Consider the following 24,872-nt stretch of genomic DNA (forward strand, 5'->3'; position numbering starts at 1 on the left):
AGGAAATATTACCTATAATGAAAAGGAAATAGTAACATGTGGTAATGTATTTATAGTTTGGGGATGGTGACGGACCAAGCGCCGATGTTCTCACAGCGCGTTGCATAAATATGTTTGCATACACATACGCATTATTCAAATAAATACTACATCGAATGTTTCCATAGATGGCACGTTTCATCATTCATTCAAGTGTCAGTTTTGATAAACAAGATTGGATACACTGGCATGGCAGATGTGAAAGCACGTACCATCATTTCCACCTGTATTCAATCAGTTAGCATGAATATAAGTTGTAAAAAGTGAGCAAAATTGTTGTTTGATAAGAGTTATATTCAGATAATAACTTTGGCGTCTCGTGGCAAAAAATATATATTTGCTCGTTATTGTTTGAATTTGCGCTTTGACGCCTATTCTTCATAAAAAAGTATTTGCTCAGAAATACATATCTTATATTTTATTTCAATTAAAAATTACAATAATGTAGGTAGATACTCGTATTTCTGTAGCTCCACAAAAAAAACGTTTATTAACTGTTTTAATCCTATTAAGATACTGGAGTGCTTCATTCGTATTTTTTTCATACACGCCTATAACTTTAATTTTAAGACAATTAATTTAGTCCCACATTCTTTTTAGAGAAATGGAACGAGCGTCACGGATACAGCTACAGCAACACACGAACGGCGCTCAGCCAAGTGTCACTGGGGGAGTCCAGAGCGGACCCCAGGGCCTCCACGAGCCCCGCGGGCCCGCGACGGTAGACCCCCGGCCGGCCCCCACCGGCTCGAGCACGCCGCTATCCGGCTCGACCACGAAAATCTCGAGCACGCCGAAATCAAGCTTGAAAATCTCGAGCACACCAAGCTCCATGAAAAGCTCGAAGACTCCGATAATAAATAAACCAAGTTCTCTAAAAGTCGGGCCGGCGCGTGTAAGCCCTGTAGGAACGAAGATCACCAGGTTCCAGATTGGCAGCTACGGACAAGGTGCTGACAGGACGACCAATATATAGCGCTCGTCGCTCGCTAAAAGAACCGACCAAAGACAATTCCAAAGAGTATTTTAAGCACTTATAAAAGCACTGCTTTACGCCAAATATTTTGCCAAAATATTTAGATTTAAATATTTGACGATAATGACAAACGTAACTAGACTAAGACGCACTGAGATTCCATCAGAATGAAGTATTCATAGTTTTAACTTTTTTCGCGTATCAAGTTTTTATTAATTTTATTAAAATGGCTATGTATATAATTTTTAAACAAAGTCCGTCCTGCTAGCGAGCGACGAGTTATTATAATGGTAATATAGTTTTAATTATTTGTAAATATTTATATTACATTTGTAAAGTGATATTTAAAAAATGAAATACAAATGTATCTCCGATGAATTTTACATGTTGCAACTGTTTTAAAAAAACAGTTATCATGTTTTGTTATACATTCCTTTTATGTAAAGTTTAGATCTGTTTTCTATTTATTTTTAAGTGAAGACACATTCCAAACATGTTTTTACAGCCGAAACTAAATATAGAAGTAGCGAATGTTTTACATAATAAATAAATGAATTATACATCCTTCAAAGTTTCACCAGCAGACGTAGACAAACACGAGTGCAAGCAGTTTATTCGAAAACGGAACATAGGAACTACTTAATATTCATAGTTTTAAATAATTTACAAACAAGCCCCACAGTAATTTAGCCCCGGTAAACACTCGTATGTAGCAGTAAAGTATCATTCTATGGAACTTGCTAACTATGTAAACAAAAGTCACTGTAGTTAGTTTTTTTAGCATTAGAAATACATGTAAGGTAAACAATCTTGATGTGTCTTTTAATTGAAAGACACGTTTTAAAAATAAGTCACGACAAATATGTAACAATTATGAATCTAATACGATCATTTATATTCTTCTGCTTTCATAAGAAATAGTTACTGATTTTTAAAAAGCTTTTTTCTATTAAAAGGCATATCAAAATCGCTTACCTTCTTTCTAATGCTAAAAAAACGAACTATAGTACCTAAATTGACATTCAGAGACAATTTCAGTATGGCGGTTTGTTTACATATGTAGTTAGCAAGTTCCATTGAATGAGACTTTATGCAATTCTACAAAATATCGCATTTATGACGCTTTAGCAATTATTAATATAATAAAATTGTATAAAAGCATAGAATAGACCATAAAAGAAAGAAATTTACACTCTATACTTTCACGTGTTATAAATATGTATAAGCTAAGCTAATAGTAATAGTTATGCTGACTGTACCTACCAGGAACACGGATTTATCTCGGAAACCACTTGCGTGTGTTTGCCTGCAACTTCCAATGGCTACTTTTCTATCTATTCCAACGGATTTCCTGAAAACTGCACTCCATTACGTGCCAGGGTATACCCACTTTTATACTTTTATTTTATTATCTACCTACCTACGTAGTAGTGCCTAGTGCACATGCAGATATAAAATATTCGTCCCCATCTTACATAGGCTTTATAAGAATACAAGTACCATTTGAAATGGCGATGACTGAACTAAGGTCAATGTGACCTAATCCGTCTACGGAAAATTCCGTGGCGCTGTCATCGTGCACGGTCCCAATAAGCTATGCTCGCGAGGTCTATAGCTCACAGAGCCACTAGTTTTTATTATGGTTTAATACAGACTGCATAATTGAGACCGGCTCGTGGTAGGTAGGTATACTTGGTCAAGCAGATCTTGCCAGTAGAAAAAGGCGGCAAGTTAGAAAAATGTAGGCGCGAAGGGATATCATCCCATAGAAAATTTAATTTCGCGCCTTTTTCTACTGACAAGATTTGCTTGACCAGCTATAGGTACCGATCTAACTTATCGCACAACGGCGAGCAGATTTACCAAAAGTAGACATAATCTTTAAACTAATAAGAGTAATACGACTAATAAGAGTCGGGGAGATCGGCTTCGTTAAATGCCTTGAATTATATAATTAAATATGTCATTTAGTATAATTATTCGTTTAAAGTGAAAATAATATCGATAATGATGATATGGTGAAACTTGTGAAAAACAATAATAAATTAGAATCTAATGCCATATTAGTATATAAGATCCATTATGAAATTAATAAAATTGACAATCATAATAAAAAAGTTAGGTCGATACTCAAATATTTGCATTATTTATTATTTTATATTTAGTTATTTATATTTACTACTTAAGTTTTAAACATGGACAAATTTTGATATAAAATAAATGAAATTTAAAACGATGAGTTGGTATAGTTTTACTCTTCGTCGCAATAAGGTCATTGACTGGTAAATATACTTGGTCAACCAGATCTTGACAGTAGAAAAAGGCGCTAAATTTAAATTTTCCATGGGACGATATCCCTTCGCGCCTGGCCTACGTTTTTCAAAGCCGCCTTTTTCTACTGTCAAGATCTGGTTGACCAGCTATAAATCCGCATCCACTTCCTTTTCCATTTCCTCCAATGCTATAGTCTGTTCCATGTCTGTTCGGAAAGAGAAGAGTCGTGGAATGTATTGGGACTACTGATGTGCCTAAGGAATCTTTCCAAAATTGCGAAATGTTTCGGAAATTTAACGTAGGAAAAATTCGGAAAATTTCTTACATTTTTGTATGATGGGTAATTGAAACTTTCCAATTTTAAATTTAAATTTCCCATATTTCCTAGCGAAAGTTTCATGAAATTTCCGAGAATTTATAGAATTTTATGGAAACTTTTCTCAACTTGCACATCTGTAATTGGGCCCCATACATTCCACGACTCTTCTCTTTCCGCAGACTCTAGAAGAAAACGTAAGTGTCTTTACAGTTCATATGGTGCTACTTTACCGCACTAGTGCGTTACTTAATTAGCACCTTACGTCACTATGTCGAGCATTTAAAGGGCCATATAATGTGCTGTAAAATGGCTGTATTATAACGTTGTAGAGTCAGTCCATGAAAAGTCTGCAGCGGATTTGATAGCCCACGCAGTGCACGTGTTATTTTAAACGTCAAACTTCTATGAAATTATGACGCATAAATGACACTTGCACTGCGTGGACTATCAAATCCGCTGCAGACGTTTCTTGGTCCGACTCTACGGCACATGTGCAAATAGGTACCTATAGTTTGTCAAAGGGCTGTCTCATTTCAAACATAGACAGAGATAATCATAGGTACCTACTATCTTTGTCTTAAACTAGTACTAGCACCCAAAAGAAAAGGATGAGTATAGCTTTTTTTGTTCTTATTTACTGACAATTTCTTTTGGCCATCTTATAATATGCAACTCGTGTCGATTTACATTCCCTTCGGTCGTGTCTCAATCAATTTTTTACTCGTTACGATATTCCTAAATTTTGCATTTGTATCGTAATATTTGTAGAGTCAGTCCATGAAAAGTCTGCAGCGGATTTGATAACCCACGCAGTGCACGTGTTATTTTAAACGTCAAACTTCTATGAAATTATGACGCATAAATGACACTTGCACTGCGTGGGCTATCAAATCCGCTGCAGACTTTTCTTGGTCCGACTCTAATGTATTATCAAAAATGTATGCCAACTTACTTTACTCTTTGATGTAAAGGCCCCTGTACACAATGGGCCAGCGTGGGCCATTCTGGGGGACGCATTTATGCGTTAGACGGAGCAAGTGATATTGCTATCTCATTCTACCGCATGGCTGCGTCCCTTGGACTGGCCGGCGATGGCCTATTATGTACAAGGGCCTTAAGTGCAGTACATTTGCAGTAACATTTTTGTAAGCAATTTCTAAACGAAAACGTATTTACTTTTCTACTCCGATCCACGCAACTTGTTATTGTTTGGTATAATAGTTATAATATAGCCAACTAATTATCAAAGGATTGCTGCAATATGTTACTACTTCTATCATTAACTATGCTTTTAGTGCCTTTTAGTAGGTAATATAAGTTTTATTTATTTGCATACACCTTTCTTTGCCACGCTCACAACTGCTAAGAACAATACTACGGGTACGGTGATTGTGCGGATTGGAATGTAATCTTCGTCTGCAGCAAAATTGACAAATGAAATGTGAATGAAATGAAGAAATAAATCGTAAAATTAAATTACGGACTGTAAATAGCTATTAATTGTAGATTTACAATGTTCTATTTAAAACATTAAAGTGTTAGTTAGTGTACTAAGTTTGAGTAAGAAGCTTTTATTGTGAGCTGCTTAATCTGTTCTAGATTAACTCGACATCGAAATGGACGTCGTCGGCAGTGAGATTGGCCAAAAGATGCGGGTAAATAAGCTCTATTACATATTGTAACTGCTTGTAATAGCTCCTTTCTGAGTATAAATATTAGTTGTAAACTAAAGTAACCCTTAACTTTCTATTATCGTATACCAGCTACATTTCCTTTGCACTTAACTGTCATCTGGTGGAGTGTAGCATAACCATACAACATACAATATAAAATATAACTAACACGGCAGCATAGTTCCGCAGTGTGTTAAAATAACTGAAATAACGCCAAGATATCGATTTAAAGCCTCAGATAACCTCAGTACCTGAATACAAACCTGGCAACTAAAATATTAAGTTATTGATCACCTGCCTTCACTTAGTAGGTGTTTTGTGTAATTAATTTAGTATTGATGAATTGTTTCTTGTAATCATCCTGTCTGGTAGGGGAAAAGACACTAGAAAAAATAGAATACTGGCTACTGACTTGTTTAGATTAGATTAGTCCATGCATATATTGCATATGCCCCTAGGGATCCTAGGCTCTAGAGCAATAAGCTTAGGTATAATACTGCGCTTTTGCAGTTTTATAAGACACATAACTACCACAGAATTACATGTTTGGTCAAGCCAAATTTTATAAAATCATGGTTGTAAAGAATATTTGGGTAGATTTAATATATATAAATCATGATAATAGTTTACATGAAGAAGTTGATTGAGGAGACTTTATAATATAGTATCACACTGGGTTGTTTGCTATATGCACATTGTTTTGCATGCTACCTCAACCTCATTCTTTAGGTCATGCTTTAGGTGGTTATCACACTGGGGCCCATTTCTCAAAAGCTTGTAACGTGTAACACAAGTGGAAGTCTCTTTTTAGCAAATGCTGTCAAAAAGTGACATCCGCTTGTATTACAAGTTACAAGCTATTGAGAAACGGGCCCCAGATGCGAAATTGGCGTGACAACGCTATGTGTGTGTATAGCAATGTCCCACACATAGTGTGAAGACCGCTCTACATTTGGTGAGTGACTATGATATCACCTACATCTGAAATGTGTTTGTTTTCAGTCTGCCATCAAAGCTAAACTCACGGAACTGGGCTGTTATGTTGGTAAGCAAAGTATAAATAACTGTTCACATTTACTTTTATTTATTTTGGTGTGCTCATACCAGGGATGTTGCGAATATCCGCAACCGCGGAACTTCTGCATTATTTTCAACATCCGCATCCGCATAAAATCGATGCGGATTTAATGCGGATGCGGATGTGGAACAGGTCGGTACAGGAACGTCTTAGCATCGGCGTAAGTGCTAGACTGCTAGGTAATTTAGTTGTTAGCCAAAAAAACCTATTAGAAATTAGCAGTCAAGCGTGAGTGGGACTTAATGTACGGAGCCCTTGGAACGCGAGCCCGACTCGCACTTGGCCGGTTTTTTGAAATATAAATTACTAAAATGTAATATTTGACGTTTTTTATGTACCTATCTTGACATCCGCATCTGCGGATGTGAGCCTTTAAAAATCCGCATCCGCAACATCCCTGGCTCATACACGGTGGCCCAAAATATGATGACAATAATTTTTACTGCTGCATATTGTTGACAAGTTTACCAAATTTGTGTATCAAAGCTAAATGACAATATTTTGAAGATAATGCAGTTTGTTTTAGTTAATTGATTGTTCCTTTAAAAAAAATTGTAAAATATGTGTAAAGAAAAATATTCCTACAAATTTTTATCAACATATATTTTTGGCTCATATAAAATACAAATACAAATATCTTTATTTCGCTTTAAAATGTGGTACAAAAAGATGTTATAAAAAATATGTCGTGGTCACACACATTCCACCAGAAGCTGGCATGCAAAACTATTCTAGAAACTGCCTAAATATAAAAAGAAGCATGCAACGGTATGTACTTAGAGTACTTAAATCTAACAATCTATTGCACTTATATCTAGCGTATTACTAAAATGTCAAAATTACAATTAAATTATATCATAAAATGTCAAGTTTGATGTCTAAAGTAATCAAAATATTCTTCAACAGAGTAAAAACATTCTTGAATGAGCCAGTTCTTAAGTTTACGCTCATCGTTTATAAGTCATCTTGTATTTCCTTTTTAAAAAAATTAGGTCCCTAAAAATCTTTGTAAATTAGCTTAATCATAACTGCTGATGTAAATGACACTGTTATTTGATGAAATAATGATGAAATATATACATTTTACACACAATAAATAATAACAAACAACGCACCTAGAATTTCATTTAACAGGCATACATTTTGAAACACACATTTTATAAGAATATATACATGTAACTGGACAGGTATAATAGATTTTTGCGCTCCATATCAAATTAATTCTGTATGTCACAGAGAAATATCTCTTTTTTAACACACTGTTTTTAGAAACAAGGCTAAAATTAAGGGATCGAATAAAGGTTAAAATTATTGTTAAGGTTTTTATAATATCTGACGTATTTACAGATGACGAGCTCCCAGACTACGTCATGGTCATGGTGGCTAACAAGCGCACGCGCGCTCAAATGGAGGATGACCTACAGTTGTTCCTCGGTGACAACACCGAGCTGTTTGTCAACTGGTTGCATCAGGTGCTGAAGAAGTTGCAGGAGGTCACCGTTACAGCACCGATTAGTGAGTATTTGCATTAGTTATTCTTTTTAACATGTGGGTGGATCAACTATTTCTTGTTGTTATTCTGTCCGGTCAGCATAGAGACAATAGTAGCATAGTTTGTTAGAAGATATTGTCCACCACCTTCTTCTGACACGCTTGGTAGACGACCCCGAAAGGGTTTATAAGTTTCACAAAAAAGCGTTTTTGGAGAATTTAAATGTCTAAAACTCAAGGGGAACGAAACCATGGCAACGAGACACAAGAAAAAGTTGATTCACCCATGTACTCAGTAGAGCTGATTGTGAGCTGAAAATGGTAATGGCGTTACGCGTTATTCATAAACGCGTTACTGGCCTAGGTTAGCATGAATCGTTTGTCTTTATCTGTCATTTTGACTTATGTATTTGGAAGATAGGGATAAAACATAATTTAACTAAAGCAGGCCCGTAAAGTTTTATGAATAAGGGGGTAAGTCTCTATTGCTCAGTTGGTAGAAGGGCTGGTGTCCTAGATCTGGCAAGTTGGGAGTCTCGCAAGGGAGTGAACTATTCCATATTTCCTTCTAAAAATAGTAATTCCTATGTTTGTATTTGTAGTTTAGTAATTCATTATTGGAGCTCATTGCCATATTAGTTTAAGCATAGAGAAAAAAATACATAGATTGCTCACTCCATACATCAGTTTTAGTACCAAAAAGACTATTAGCATCTAGCATTGAGTAGTGGAACTATCAGTACTGCTACTTGACAATAGATGTAGCACCGACCGGAAAGTCTTATGTTGTTGAGATAAGACTTTCCGGTTGGTGCTAAATCTATTGTCAAGTACCAGTACTGATAGTTCCGCTACTCAATGCTAGATGTAGACACTGAAATTAATAGTCTAACTAATGTATGGAGTGAGCACTCTTGTCTTAGATATATTTCTCTATGGTTTAAGGCAGTTTTTATGGGTTATTTATCCCTCAATATTTTTTTCTCAAATCATGCAATCATGTTATATTTTAGTAGTATACACAATTTGTATTTGTAAGAAAGTGTCTTGCTTACGGAGAAATAATAACAACAGGAAACAATTTATCAATTTCAGAAGTACCAGAATCTGAGAAGATCAAAGACAGTTCATCGTCAAAAGAAAAGAAAACTAAAGATAAAAAAGACAAGGATAAATCCAAAAAATCCGAGAGCTCCAAAAAGTCCAAAAAGAAGGACAAAGATAAAATACACAAGAAAAAAGATAAAGAATCCAAAAAAGTTCATAAGAGCAAGAAGAAAAGTAAAAAACATGAAATGATCAGGCCAAATGTACCACCTCTACTCATGAACATGGAAAAAGAATCTGAACCATCCATTACTGATGTATTTGCTGGTCAGATCTTGAAGAACCATGGAATCACTTTAGAGACACCTACAATTGACCCAAAGGTGGATATAAAGCCTTCTATTCCAGAATTGAAGCGGCCTATATTACCTATTATAGATCCTGCTACTATAAGTTCACAGCCGGAACCTTCACAATCTAGTATGGAGAGTATTACCACAATCAGTGAACAAGATATTGAGGAAGTGTCTCCAACTCCTACCATACCTACCGTACCTGCTCCAAGAGATGAGCAAATTAAGGAAATGAATGAGATTGAAGCTAAGATCCAAGGGTTGAAACAGAAATTGGCAGAGCAATTAGATTCCATGTCTGATGATGAGGATTTTCTGACAATCAGGACTGAAGCTGAAGAGTTGATGAATGACTTTGCTGAAGATGTGTATCAGGTAAAGTATTCATTTTTTTTTAAAGTGTATTCACAGTTGGTCACATAGATTGTAGATGGTGGGATCCTTAAGAAGTCATGAGAACATTTTAATTCATCCTTAGGGCTTATTTAGAAGGCGCGCGAACTCGTATACGATTTTAGTTGCATTGCGGACCATGGAGGTTACATCAATTCAACCGACCGATCAAATGACGCAATGTAATCAAACTCGCATGCGAGTTATCGCCCCGTCTAAATGAGCCCTTACTTATTTAGCCCTACATTTTATATAGTGCCGAGTGATGCATTTGTTTTTGCAAAGCCATATTTGGCGGTATCTTTTTTAGGGTTCCGTACCCAAAGGGTAAAAACGGGACCCTATTACTAAGACTCCGCTGTCCGTCCGTCCGTCCGTCCGTCCGTCCGTCCGTCTGTCACCAGGCTGTATCTCACGAACCGTGATAGCTAGACAGTTGAAATTTTCACAGATGATGTATGTCTGTTGCCGCTATAACAACAAATACTAAAAACAGTATAAAATAAAGATTTAAGTGGGGCTCCCATACAACAAACGTGATTTTTGACCGAAGTTAAGCAACGTCGGGCGGGGTCAGTACTTGGATGGGTGACCGTTTTTTTGCTTGTTTTGCTTTATTGTTTGTTGATGGTGCGGAACCCTCCGTGCGCGAGTCCGACTCGCACTTGGCCGGTTTTTGTTGTTAGGTATGACCTTGTTATTTTAACTTTGTTACAGGAAATATCCCAAGCGGCGCCCCTTGCCCCCGCCACCCCGCCCCTCTCCCGCAATTCCCCCTCCCCTTGCCCTAAAGCGCCCCCCAAAGAGGTAGATACCCTCCCCCAGATAGAGCTAAAGCTGCCCAAGAGACCGGTCAGAGAGAGGCTCGGGGCGAGAGAAGAGAAAGTTGAGAAGGCAGATAGTCCAGAAAGGTTGTTAATTACGCATTAAGGTAGTAAGGAGAGTGATGTACTCGTACTATATTTATTAATTATTTAAATTAAATTTTTGTATGTGCCATATTATTTTACAAAATGTGCCATTTTCAGACAAGATCTCTTTTTGGCAAGAAGTGTGCAGCGAGGGTCTAAGTTCGCCGGGATATTTTTTTTATCGAAGACGGCTGGATCGATTTGAAAATAATATTTTTTTGTTATAAAGTTTAGTTGGGCCATTTTATTTAAAGTTGTCCTCTACACTTTTTTTTCAAAATTGGGATTTTTTATGTTATTTCTACTCAGAATCATGAGCTCTTTTGATCCTAATACGAGAAAAAAAGTATCCCAAGATTTCCATACATTTTTCGATCTTTCCATTCCGAAACCGCCATACAAAGTCTATGAAGAAATGGTAACGGAATGGGAAAAAACCTAAGGACACTTTTTTTCCCCTATTAGGATAGAAAGAGCTTGTGATTCTGAGTAGAAATAACATATAAAATTCACAAATTAAAAAAAAAGTGTAGGGGACAACTTTAAATAAAATGGCCCAGTTGGTCCCATTATCATCACGCAAGTTTTTATGATGGGATTCTGGGGAAATCCTGGGACCACTTCTAGAATATAGAATCACCTACATCAAGATTTTTTTAGTCTTAAACCAACATTTGTGAATTAGTTAAAACTGGTGAAGACCATATAGTTACCGATAATTTTTTCGTGTAAGATTATTGTATGTAAGTATGTATGTTAAAATTATTTATTGTGTAAAACACAACACAAATATATGGCACAGGATAGGCAGTACAAAGGCGAACTTATCCCTTTAAGGGATTTCTTTTAGGGGTGAGATTATTTTAGATGAAATATTTTCAGATTCACGCCCGAGAGAGACCCGGAGCCGAAGAAGGCTCGGAGCCGTTTAGATGAGCCGCCGGAAAAGCAGAGAAAGCATAATGATGATAAGCATGAAACCAGCTCTAAAAGGGTTTCATCCAAGTAAGCTTATCTGTCTCCTTCATTGTCCTAAGCAGGGATGTTGCGAATATCCGCATCCGCATCCGCAACCGCGGAACTTCCGCATGATTTTCAACATCCGCATCCGCATCCGCATAAAATCGATGCGGATTTAATGCGGATGCGGATGTGGAACAGGTCGGTACAGGAACGTCTTAGCATTGGCGTAAGTGCTAGACTGCTAGGTAATTTAGTCATTAACCAAAAAAACCTATTAGAAATGAGCAGTCAAGCGTGAGTGGGACTTAATGTACGGACCCTTGGAACGCGAGTCCGACTCGCACTTGGCCGGTTTTTTGAAATATAAATTACTAAAATGTAATATTTGACGTTTTTTATGGTACTATCTTGACATCCGCATCCGCGGATGTGAGCCTTTAAAAATCTGCATCCGCGGATGTCAAAACATCGGCATCCGCAACATCCCTGGTCCTAAGGCCTACGGTACAAAAAAATTGCCAGTTGAATTTGAAATTAACACATTCAGTGCCGAAAGCAGACTATCGGGTATTTTATGATTTCGTTCCCAGGCCGGACTACCCGATAGTCGGGATCGTGGTACTACAGCTTTATATGACGAAATTTTTGTGGCCTTGCGCGCATGTCTTGTTTGGCTGGGTGGCAATGAATGTGTTAATAGCGAAAGAAATATGGTTGAATTTTTTATTTTATTTATTTGGTTGAATTACTCTTGTTTTGAAATCGAACGAAACAAAAAAAAAATCAACTCTCGTACAATTGAAAATGGTTTAAATTACATGGAAGTTACGGGTAGGACCGTGCGCCTTACGTGGGTATAGTTAAGAATTAGATGCCTATGCCTACTAACCTTATGTAACATGTAAGGAAAATATTCCATTTTTTTATCTAAATATGATTCAAAGTTACTCCTTTTGACGAAGGAAAACCTATTTATTGTGCGCACTATCCGTGCGATCAGTATCTTAACACGTTCACTGTCCCAATCTGAATAGGCTACATGACTAGTTTTCATTTATGGTATCAATCGATCGGGTTTGTTTTTAGGATCAAATGTCTATATGGGGCCCATTGCATTAAAGCCACACAAAAGTCAGAAATTGTAGTCAAAGGCCGACAGTTGCACTTCACTCGCGAAACGACCTATACAAAACGGCCAGGGGTTTATCGCCCATCTTGTAGTATGGACAAAACAAGAAAATTGCGTTTTTGTCGGTGAAATATTGCGTTTATGTATATAGTTGCTGTACAATATTTTTTTGGATGAAATATAAGGAATCGAATGGTACCCTTACTTTTATCGTTTTTGGAAGTTAAAAAAAAACTTAAATTTTGAAACTTTCAGGTCCTGTATTTTATTTTAATATCCACATTATTGTGATAAATTGCTCGTTTGCTATCTATTTTACCAGATTTTGTTATAAAATTCAATATGTGTCATCATCCCTTTTGTTAACCTTACGGCTTTGTAATAAAGGCTTGCTGTGACCTATATACGGGGCACGGACAGTGAACATGTTAACCTTTTCGACGCCGTGTCAAACACAAAAGCTGTCTCAGACGCCACGTCACCGAAGTGTCAAAACTGAAATTGAATTTTATGCATATGCACCTAGGTCTATGTTGCTCTGTGATCTATCACCGATTAATACGTCATTAGCGTTGGACCTGCGGTGCGTATATATCGGTCATTGCTCCGGTGCATTTGCCAGAAAACCAGCGCCAACCAACGCTAGTCGTGCCAGCTGCATTGCTGAGTGGAGACCATTTCGGCCTCACATCTCTATATCCACTGATTTGTTTATCTTCGCCTTGTATTTGCAATATGTGTTTTGTTTGTATTGATGTGTTGTCTGAATAAATGATTTCTATTCTATTCTATTCATTGGCGTCCAAAAGGTTAAGTTTGCGTACAAATTGAATTCGTGTCCTATGTGCGACCGGTTTAACTTTAATGGGGTGGATCAACTATTTCTTGTTGTTATTCTGTCCGGTCAGCCAAGAGACAATAGTAGCATAGTTTGTTAGAAGACATTGTACACCACCTTCTTCTGACACGCTTGGTAGACGACCCTCAATGGAAAGGGTTTCAAGTATCACAAAAAAGCGTGTTTAGTGAATTTAAATGCCTAAAAATCAGGTTTTAAAGAGTAACCCAGGAGAACGTAACCATGGCAACGAGTGACAAGAAAAAGTTGATTCACCCAATGTAATATTTGTTGCAGAGTGGCAGTACTAGAGCGTGCGCCGCGAGTGTGTGCAAGTGTAGTGCGCGTGCGGCCGCGACCGCGCGTGTCAGCGCCCAGCCACAGCTTACTATTGCGCGCCGTCGCCGACGCGCACAAGAGCCTGCTCAATGTGAGTCCTATCCCAGCATAGACAAATATAGTAAGACAAGAGTGCTCACTCCATACATCAGTTAGACTATTAATTTCAGTGTCTACATCTAGCATCGAGTAGCGGAACTATCAGTACTGCTACTTGACAATAGATGTAGCGCCGACCGGAAAGTCTTATCTCAACAGCATAAGACTTTCCGGTCGGTGCTACATCTATTGTCAAGTAGCAGTACTAAAAAAAAAATCATTTATTTCAGGCTTTTAACCCATAAAACACAGACTGATACTTCCGCTACTCGATGCTAGATGCTAATAGTCTTTTTGGTACTAAAACTGATGTATGGAGTGAGCAATCTATGTATTTTTTTCTCTATGCTACAAGTACCTGGGTTAATCAACTTTTTCTTGTCACACGTTGCTATGGTTACTGTCTCCTGAGTCACTGTTAAAATTCTAGGTTTTTCGTATTTAAATGAACCAAACTTGCATTTTATGGTAGTTATAAGACCTTTCTATAATGGGACATCTACTGCGCATGTTAGTAGAACATGGTACAGCAGTTCTTCTAACAATCTATGCTACTATTGTCTCCTCGCTGATGGGACAGAATAACAACAAGAAATAGTTGATTGACCCACCTACAAGTACATGCGGCATACACCAATTTTGGTGGCTAGATAAGATAAGATAAAGATAAAAGATAGTTTATTCAAGTAGGCATAATTACAATGCGCTTATGAACGTCAAATAAAGCTAGGTAGACCGGCTCCAACCCTACACCTCTGCCCCGAGAAGATTTAAATCCCCCCTCAATTGGAGGAGGGTATCCCAATATGGGACCGGCAACAAACTCGGCGGGACACATCTTTTCAAAAATAATTACATCTTATAATTAACATGCATTACGAGAAAATAAGGGAAAAAATACAATTTAAATTACTATAGAATTCATGCAATTATACACATAAGGTGTAATAGAAATTTGATTTAGAAAATATACATATGTACATGGAATCATACAAAATCGTAGCTCTTTCAGAATCTATCCATAGTAGTTGCCGCGCACCGATAAGTAACGGACGCCTGCTCGCGCTTGCGCCAGCTGGCGGTCATATCTGTCGTAATAGACGCGTTTTGTTAGAGAGTGAATCTTCTGTACCTAGTACTATTATTGATTCTGTGTCCCAGGTCCATCCATGCCATCCGGTCATATTAACGTTAACAGGCATATTTAAAATCAGGCCTAACTAAAACAACGTCAAGAACACTAAACTCCAAACCCTCACCTTACATAGCAACCTTAACAGAACAGTGTTCGGTTTACCTAGTTTGGTATAATATGATATCCATCATCTCTTATAGGCTACATGACTAATTTTCATTTATGGTATCAATCGATCGGGTTTTGTTTTTAGGATCAAATGTCTATATGGGATTAAAGCAATACAAAAGTCAGAAATTATAGTCAAAGTTCGACAGTCGCACTTCACTCGCGAAACGCCCCTTACAAAAGGATAAGTGACCGTGACGTCAAGGTCACTGCAATGAGATCCCATCTTGTAATATGGACAAACCAAGAAAATTGCGGTTTTGTCCGTGAAATATTGCGGTTATGTATTGTAGTTGCTATACAATATTTTTTTGGATAAAATGTAAGGAAGCGAATGGTACCCTTACTTTTATCGTTTTTGGAAGTTAAAAAAAACTTAAATTTTGAAAATTTCAGGTTCTGTATTTTTGTAACATTTCCGTATTTTATTTTAATATTCACATTATTGTGATAACTTGCTCTTTTGCTATCTATTTTACTAGATTTTGTGATAAAATTCAACATCATCCCTATTGTAGATACCGCCAAAAGTGGAAGCAGAGCCAGCGAAAGTGAAGCGAGCGCTTGTAAAGCCGATGCGACGGTGCGTCGATGCACAGAAGATAGTCATACAAGTGCACTCTGATGGCCACACTGAAGCGACCGACAAGACAGACGGTGATAAACAAAAGTAAGTTCTCATTTTCCTGGGTCTCTATCGTTTCCCAAGTAGTTTTAAATAGTTTCGTTAGTCATAATTGATTTTGTTCAAAAACGCGTCACTTTTCAGGATTGCCATAAAACAAATCTAACCTAACCTAACCTATCTATACGATAACCTAACGAAAATTCTGAAATGTTAACGGTTTCAGTTTTATGGCTAATGATAATATGACAAACAATACATTATGACTTGAAACTTTATGGGAAACAACGGGACCCCATTTTCCTACTAGCTTTTGCCCGCGACTTCGTCCGCGTGGAGTTAGTAATTTGGGTAGCCTATTTTTTAAATTTTGATCCAATCTGCATTTTATCGATTCCCCATACAAACTTCCACCCCCCTTTTCACCCCCTTAAAGGGTGATTTCTGTGATAAAAACTACCCTATGTCCTTCCCCGGGACTCAAACTCTCTCCATACCAAATTTCAACTAAATCGGTTCAGCGGTTTAAGCGTGAAGGGGTAACAGACATCTAGACAAACACACTTTCGCATTCATAATATTAGTGTGGATTATCGGTTGCATCCAAAAATTACGCCGCACGCCGTTCTGTCGTCAGAATACTGTTTATTAGTCTAGCTGTAAAGTAGGAATTTATTGCTCTTGAAAATAAATGATTTTTAATTTTGATTTTTTGAAAAAGAGCCATGGGTCCTCATTTGGCAACCTTACCAAATGATTAGTATTATTACCAAAAAGACTGTCATCTCACTTGCCGAAGGGATAATTCCGCTTTCAGTAAAATTTTGCCTTCGCCATAAGGAACAGGTCCAGCAAAAAAAAATGCATTTCATACGAGCTGAGGGTGGAAATCGCACGCCTACTATTGAAAACCTTTGAACGCCAAACGCGCGATTACAGTTTAATATTAGCCTTCTATCTGGAGTTGCAGGCTACGGTGACTGCATACCATCAGGCGGGCCGTTGCTTGTTTGCCACCGATGTGGTATTAAAAAACCGGCCAAGTGCGAGTCGGACTCGCGCGCAGAGGGTTCCGCACCATCAACAAAAAATAGAGCAAAACAAGCAAAAAAACGGTCACCCATCCAAGTACTGACCCCGCCCGACGTTGCTTAACTTCGGTCAAAATCACGTTTGTTGTATGGGAGCTCCACTTAAATCTTTATTTTATTCTGTTTTTAGTATTTGTTGTTATAGCGGCAACAGAAATACATCATTTGTGAAAATTTCAACTGTCTAGCTATCACGGTTCGTGAGATACAGCCTGGTGACAGACGGACGGACGGACATCGGAGTCTTAGTAATAGGGTCCCGTTTTTACCCTTTGGGTACGGAACCCTAAAAACGATCGACGTCAAATGCCGTCTTTGGCGTCGTTGTCACGATTTTGCGTTGTCGTCATATGCCGTCTGTGGCGTTCAAAAGGTTAAATATACTTTAACTTTTTTCCTTCGCATCGTTCGAGGTTGGTCACTCACCTATAATTTTATCATGTGTCACAGATCGCCCCTCGAGAAAGAGGATTTTTCGCCCGCTCTGTTCACTAAGAAGATCATCAACACCGACTACGTGCCGCCGCGTAGTAATGATCCGAGAACGTCTAGTGTGCGGGACGACACTCTAGTCATAGAAACACTGTAAGTTTATAACAGGGGCCCATTTCTCGAACTATATTAGTCTTAATATTATTAGTGTGTAGTCAAGGCAACCCATACGATATGACAGGGGCCTATTTCTCGAACGGTATTAGACTAATATTATTAGTCCACGAACTGTCAAATCGTATGGGTTACCATGACAACACACTAATAATATTAGTCTAATACCGTTCGAGAAATAGGCCCCAGTTCGTGGACTAATAATATTAGTCTAATATCGTTCGAGCAATGGGGCCCAGATCATCCACTAACACAGAATAAGTCATAGTACTACCATACAGAAAGGACACTTCCTACAAAACCGAAGTTTGACAGCGATTCAGGGTCGCATCATGAAAACATCATCCTTTTCTAACTTATCGCACTATCCCTTTCGGCTATTTAGGGTTGTCAAAAATCAAGTCATTATCTTATCTGTGGTCGTGCACCCAAAGAGGCGTCAAGTTGTGTCAACCCTAATAATTGCTTGGAGCAATGCTGAGCCGAACGGAGCCGAGTTTGCCCGAAGCCAGGAGTGTCTTCCCACTGCCATTGAAAAAGAGATCAGCCAGGCTAACTCACTCTTTCAAGGAGTTGAATCGGTGTTCAAGAGTCTGATAAGTATTTTTTTGCAAATGAGGCTATTACTCCCCTACCCTAATAATATTTACAGTACATATGGGGCTACTTTTCCGCACTAGTGCGTAAAATAGCACTTTTCGTGCATATGTCGAAACTTTAAAGTGCCATATGTACTGTAAAACGTTGTTCGATACACGTGCGAATAGGTAATTCGCAACTTGTGTCGATTTAAAACACTCCCTTCGGTCGTGTTTTAATTTATCGCCACTCGTTTCGAATTCCCTCTTTTTCGCACTTGTATCGAAAATAACTATTTTATTTGTTTACAGAAATATCCACAACCCAACAGTGGACAAACAAAAAGACACACAATTTATCGTAACCATGGATGGATACGATCCTAATGTGTTCCTAGCCAAGAAACTATTGACCGAAGGTCTCTTAGATGATGATGACAAAAGCAAAAAATCTGCCACTGACTTTAAAACTAAAGACAAGCCCGACAAAGATAATAAGGAAAAAGAAGAAAAAACAGAGACAATACAAAATAAACAAGAAAGCAAAGAATCTAAGAAAGAAAATATTAAAGACCTACCCGCAGACAGTAAGGCACCAAAACATGACAAGAAAGATTCAAAAGATGACATAGAAGTAATAACAAGCGCGGTACAAAAAAAGCGTTTAAGTGATACTAGCGAAGAAAGTGACACACAAGTTATAATAAATCCAGAGACGGAAAAACAGACTGAAGAAACACAGGATAAAATAGAAGTGTCGCCGACTGTTAGAAAGAGAAAGAAGTCCCCGATAGTGTTTGATGTGGAAAAGAAAGAGAAGGAGAGAGCGAGAGAGAGGACGGAGAGCGCTGGTAGCGACAACCACGTTACTGTCACTACGACCACTAATACACACAAATATGATTCAGTTCCTTCATGTAAGTAACTAGAAAAATTTGCTATTTCACATCTTACGCTTTTAGTTATTGTTGATTAGGCTGTTTTTTTGTCTTTTTAACCTTATTGTCTTAGCAATAGAACCCACAGTCAGAGGAATTTGAGCCTTCTTTACCAGAGCTACATTACATTTTGATGTGGCAACTGCTCACTGCTCACTATCATTTTCGCTACCGTCTAAATATGAATGTCTTTAATGTCCAATATAGTTATAGAACATTCAAATACCATTTAAAAACTACTAAGATAGACTGATCAAGCTAACTTTGCATAAATTTGGCAGTAAGAATGCATACTTATCCTTGTAAGTTCCATACTTGACGTACCTATCACACGGCAAGAAAACTTAGCGTGGTCAGGCGTGTCTCACTCCGCGATTTCGTCGCTTTGCTACAGGTAGCTAAAAGTACATCCGTTCCACACCAATTTTGGTGTCTAGCCATAAGCCGCGCGTGGCGCTGTCGCCACCTAGCGGCCATATCTGTGCTGATCGTAACAGACGCGTTTTGTTAGAGAGTGAGTCTTCTGTACCTAGTACTATTATTTATTCTGTGGCGTGGTCCGACTCTAAGATGTGCCCCAACTCCGTTTGATGTTTGATGCGAATAGTTCATAAACTCTGATCCAGTAGTTCTTACCTTAAGCTTTGGATTCCTCCGAAAACGGTGCCGTCATATTACGGCCGCTATAGTATAGCGTTGACTGACGTCACTAGAACGTTGTCTATGTAAACAAGATGGCGCGGTTTCCTAGACAGCGTTACGATACGTTTAAGCTTTGGATTCCTCCGAAAACGGTGCCGTCATATTACGGCCGCTATATAGCGTTGACTGACGTCACTAGAACGTTGTCTATGTAAACAAGATGGCGCGGTTTCCTAGACGGCGTTACGTTACGTTGATTGTCAACGTAACGTAAGATGACGGCCGTCATGACCTTGTCGATAGTTTCGTGAACGTTTTATTAGATAGCGGTGACGCCATTTTGAATAAATGACACGAGATTTGAATAAACGATTCCGTACTACGATTATTTTCCTCTTCTGATGATATTTCATCCTCCAAGTAAATTATAGATGATCAAGCAAATCTTGTCAGTAGGAAAAGGCGCGATATTCAAATTTTCTATGGGACGTTATCCCATCGCGCCTACATTTTTCAAATTTGCCGCTTTGACCTTGGTGGATGACGGTGTGTTATGACGCCGTGGTACTTTCCACATGTCGCCACCGTAAAGACGGCCGTCTTTTGCTGCCGCTATATGACGGCCGTCATATGACGGCACCGTTTTCGGAGGAATCCAAAGCTTTACGTTTTCAGTGTCAGCGGCGGAACGCGCCGTAGTCCCGTGCCGAGCGTTCCCTGCGTGCCGCTACGGCAGCGCGTGCGCATTCCTGCACCCGCGCTGCAAGTTCGCGGCCGCGTGCACGCGCCGGGACTGCGTCTACACGCACACGCAGCCGCCCAAGCTCGTGGGTGAGTGTTGTCTCTGTACTGGCGTTCAAAAGTGCATGGACATGTTTCAACCGTAATATTAAGGCATTACGGTCGACATCTATCCATGCACTTTTGAACGCCACTGTACCATCACCCACACTGTTAACTGTACATCAGTGGACCTTATGCCTTTTGTAATAAGGTCAATGTACAGTTAGGAATGTTGCGTTTGTACATCAAACACATCATGTAGATCAAATGACTCAGTAATGGGAACCATATTAGTAACATTAACATATACCTAAAGACGTTAAGACGGGCACTAAGAATGTAAGAATGGTGCTAGTTCAGCGGTGTCACTCACGAATTCGAGCCAATCGTGCAGTCTAATGCAACTAGTTGCGACTAATCGCGTGCGTGATTCGAACTCATTAACCAATCGCGTTGTGTCGTTAGACTGGGCTTTCGTTTTAGGATAAGGCCTGTCTTTAGATATATGTCAATGATTAGTAATCTTTAATTTTGATCATACAATAAATTGAATGAGACATTGCCGAAAAAATTAACTTTTTTAAAAACGTTGTCCATAAATATCATGTTGTCCTTTTCTACAACACTTCTGCATGCACGGGCTCGAAACAATATTGTCAGTACATTGGCAGAGCCCTGTTGTTTTCCCGAGTAATAGCCCTTTTCACATCTATTATATTGCTTATATTCCTACCCGAAAAAATTAAGACGTCACTTTTTTCTTTCTGCACGGCTAGCACATGATGGGCGCGACAGTCGACAGGCGAGAAAATGCCGCGACATAGAGCTCTCTCGCGAATCGGTAGCATAAGAGCCGCGCGACAACCCGCTGTCTCGCGGACAAATGTCAAAGCGACATAATTTTGTCGTTTGACAGTTCCACGCGGGATACTCTCGAAAATCGTAGCACGAGTGTACTATGGGAGACAAAATGTCCCGCGTTTGAACGTCAAAATGAGAGAAATTGTCTTCGAGGCTAGAGGGTCGCGACTAGGGTTTGCTCCCGGTACTGAGTTTGGCGACAAGCGCATTTGGTCGAAGTTTTGTTGACTTTTGTTCTAAAAGAAAGATAATTTTCCATATTTTATATTTATTTCATACTACAACACTTTTTTGTTTAAGTATAATTTGAATCTTGAGTTTCATGATCATGCCATTAATATCAAAATTATTATATTTTTTCACAATGACTTGTTTGTTCTCTTAAGTTAAACGAAAATCCGACAGAAAAAAATCTAAGCCTAAGATTGTACGACCACGACCTCATCAACAAAGCAAACCTTTGGTGGCGAATTGACTGGGGGATAATTAATAGAAACATAAATAATTGATACAAAAATATTACATTGCTAATCCGGGAAACAATTACGTGCTATCAATCAGTGCTAACCCGTTATATTTACACGCGTATTTTTACATGCAATTATTGTTGACAACCTATATTATGTCGCTCCTTAGGTGTTTCCATTCATTGTGGGATATAAACAACACAATCCCGACCTGAATATTGCGATCAACCTCACTTATAATGTAAATGCAAAAGTAAATCTGTACCTATGTACAGTCAGCAGCAATAGTTGCTAAGCGGGCGAGGTGTTCAAAATGATCTTGACGCGACTTTATTGTTAAGAGAATAAGAGCGCGTCAAGGTAATTTTGAACACCTCGCCCGCTTAGCAACTATTGCTGCTGACTATATGTTACCTCTTGACGCTTAATCCGCCGAACCGATTTAGACGAAATTTTGTGAAACAACATTCCACAAAGAATGCAAATAATGAATCTGGCAGCTCAACTCAAACTCCACCTCACAGAAGATCACAGCCGTAATACTTACTTTGTAGTGTACGAGTTGGTACTAGCCTAATCCTTAAGTTACGATTCCCACCGACCGGCTGGAGTTGGGCCGCGCCGGAATGCTTTTTCAGTGTACCTATTTACATAATGTGTGGCAGAAGCGATAGAATCCGTCCGGAGCCATCCGATCCGCAAGCAGCCGACCGGCTTTGGGCATACAAATGTGAAATGCGCTCCGACTCCGACGAATCGTACTTAAATCTGAGTACCTATCTCAAAAAGGTCAAAGTAAATAAAATAATTTAAAGTTTTTGGTAGTATTTATTTAAAAGTCACATTATTTGAGAAGTGTTATCAACACTCGACTGTCCTTGCACGGAGTAGGTTCCCAGCTTGAGCCCTTCTATGTCCTCCGTGATGGCAGGAGGGCTGCGGTCAGCAGCAGCATGCTTAGGTGTAGAGAATACCTCCGTGTTTGATGATAGGCTTGTGCATGATTGTCATTCAATCTATCTTCGAAGCCAGCAATGCAGCGGCTAGCCAGCCATAAGGGGGATATGTCGGGGATTAGCATAAGATATTTAGTCTGTAAATAAGATTTAAAAGGAATGTATTTTTTTTGCAAAAGACAACGGAAAAGAGCTTTATGAAGATTGAATTGTGTACGTAAGTACTTACAACTTGACTTCTTCGTAAAGATGGTATTTTGTTAGCCAAAACTTTTAACAAAACGCCAATTATTCGTAAGGAGTTGTATTTTAATGATTAGGTAGGTAATTTTTAGATAATTATAATAATATATTGCAACTTGTAACGACAAAGCGAATCAAATTTTGATTGACAGTATTTTCGACTTAAAAATAATATTTGCTATTTCTTATTCTTCATACTGCGAGAAAGAGACAAAGTTATCGTGACTAGGGACGCTCCGTTTCTAAGGCTGACTATTCATTACTTATCCGATTATTATTTTACCGATTCAGTGTTGCCACGAATGAAAAGTTTGTTCCATGTATAAATGGCCACATTGGCTAAGTCGCGCGCGGGATGGCTCTCTCTCGTGGAACTCTTTTCTCGATGTGCGAACTCATGCTGCCAAAATCGAGGAATTGACAGATAGAGATAGAAATTTGTGACGGGCGACTGCCGTCTCTCGCGGCGCGAGCTATCCCGCGGGTAATCATGTGCTAGCCGTGCAGCACAAATGGTATTTCTTGTGTTTGGATTTAGTTATTGTAAAATATTTCCATATAAAATTTAATTCTATTGGTGAATTTTTAACTAAAGGGGCCCACACATCACCAGTTCGCCGGACGATATCAGCCTGTCAGTTGTTCAGAACTGTCGCCTTTTGCGTTTAACTGACAGGCCGATATCGTCCAGTGAACTGCTAATCTGTGGGCCTCTTTAAACATTTTTGTACAAACGAGAGAACCTCAAAGTGCTCTGACTAGACGAGTCTCTCGAGATCAGAAAGATCTTGAAGTTGCACTTCACAATAAATCAGGAATGGTCGCAGTAATACATGGGCTGTGGAGCCGTACATAGCCCCTAACAACAAGAATAAGACCAGAACATATGCATGGGCTAGTAAATACTATTTTAACTCCATAATTTTGTCCCCAGCATCCCACGTAGTCCCAGCCGCGAGTTTCAAGACCATCCAGCCTTCAGCCCTGCCTACTATCTGCAAGTTCTACCCCAACTGCGTCAACCCTATGTGCCACTTCGCACACCCCAAACCTTGCCGGTACGGGAAGGGTTGTCTAAATAAGGCAGAGTGCAACTTCTATCACCCTGACTCTGTTAAGTGGAGATATCCTGTGTAGTCACGTAGATTTTAGTCAAATTATAAAATTATTCTGATTCATCATCATCTTCCTCGCGTTGTCCCGGCATTTTGCCACGGCTCATGGGAGCCTGGGGTCCGCTTGGCAACTAATCCCAGTAATTGGCGTGGGCACTAGTTTTACGAAAGCGACTGTCATCTGACCTTCTAACCCAGAGGGTAAACTAGGCCCGTATTGGGATTAGTCCGGTTTCCTCACGATGTTTTCCTTCACCGAAAAGCGACTGGTAAATATCAAATGATATTTCGTACATAAGTTCCGAAAAACTCATTGGTACGAGCCGGGGTTCGAACCCGCGACCTCCGGATTGCAAGTCGCACGCTCTTACCGCTAGGCCACCAGCGCTTCAAAAAGAAAAAATAATAAATAAAAATAAAAAATAAAAAATTATTCTAATTATAACTGTTGTTTTATTTGACTGATTTATTCTCACCATCTCCTAATCACCTCGGAATCACCTAAAAAAGACCCGTATTAACTCTTGTAACATCTTTAAGGGGCCCATCAGTCTGCCGGACGATATTGGCCTGTCAGTTAAGACTGCGTCGAGCAAAATCTGCGAAAAAGGCAGTCACCGTTAAGTCGCTAGCGTTCACATCTCTTGATATATTTTTTATAATAAATGTCATTATTATCCCAAAGAGTGTGTTTACAACGAATGACCTTTGAAAATCTGAAATCTTTTACAATATAATAAAG

At 38.8% G+C, this 24,872-nt stretch overlaps 2 protein-coding genes across 2 annotated transcripts in view; both read left to right on the plus strand.

Moving 5' to 3' along the window:
* LOC134653451 (G-protein coupled receptor moody) overlaps positions 1–1,647 on the plus strand; it is a 57,079-nt gene extending 55,432 nt beyond the window's left edge. The window contains exon 9 of the mRNA XM_063508817.1: positions 642–1,647. Coding sequence (XP_063364887.1) covers positions 642–1,015 — 374 coding nt within the window. The 3' untranslated portion in view covers positions 1,016–1,647. The remainder of the gene's footprint in view (positions 1–641) is intronic.
* A 3,417-nt stretch (positions 1,648–5,064) lies between these two features.
* LOC134653693 (zinc finger CCCH domain-containing protein 14) lies at positions 5,065–24,191 on the plus strand. Its single transcript, XM_063509086.1, has 12 exons — positions 5,065–5,263; positions 6,284–6,326; positions 7,707–7,874; positions 8,946–9,625; positions 10,361–10,554; positions 11,437–11,559; positions 13,782–13,914; positions 15,744–15,895; positions 17,392–17,526; positions 18,438–19,042; positions 20,381–20,536; positions 23,950–24,191. The coding sequence occupies exons 1-12, from the start codon at positions 5,225–5,227 to the stop codon at positions 24,150–24,152; spliced, it is 2,631 nt and encodes an 876-aa protein (XP_063365156.1). The 5' UTR covers positions 5,065–5,224; the 3' UTR covers positions 24,153–24,191.
* Positions 24,192–24,872: the final 681 nt, after the last annotated feature.

Source organism: Cydia amplana, chromosome 13 (assembly GCF_948474715.1).
Source record: "Cydia amplana chromosome 13, ilCydAmpl1.1, whole genome shotgun sequence".
NCBI lineage: Eukaryota > Metazoa > Arthropoda > Insecta > Lepidoptera > Tortricidae > Cydia > Cydia amplana.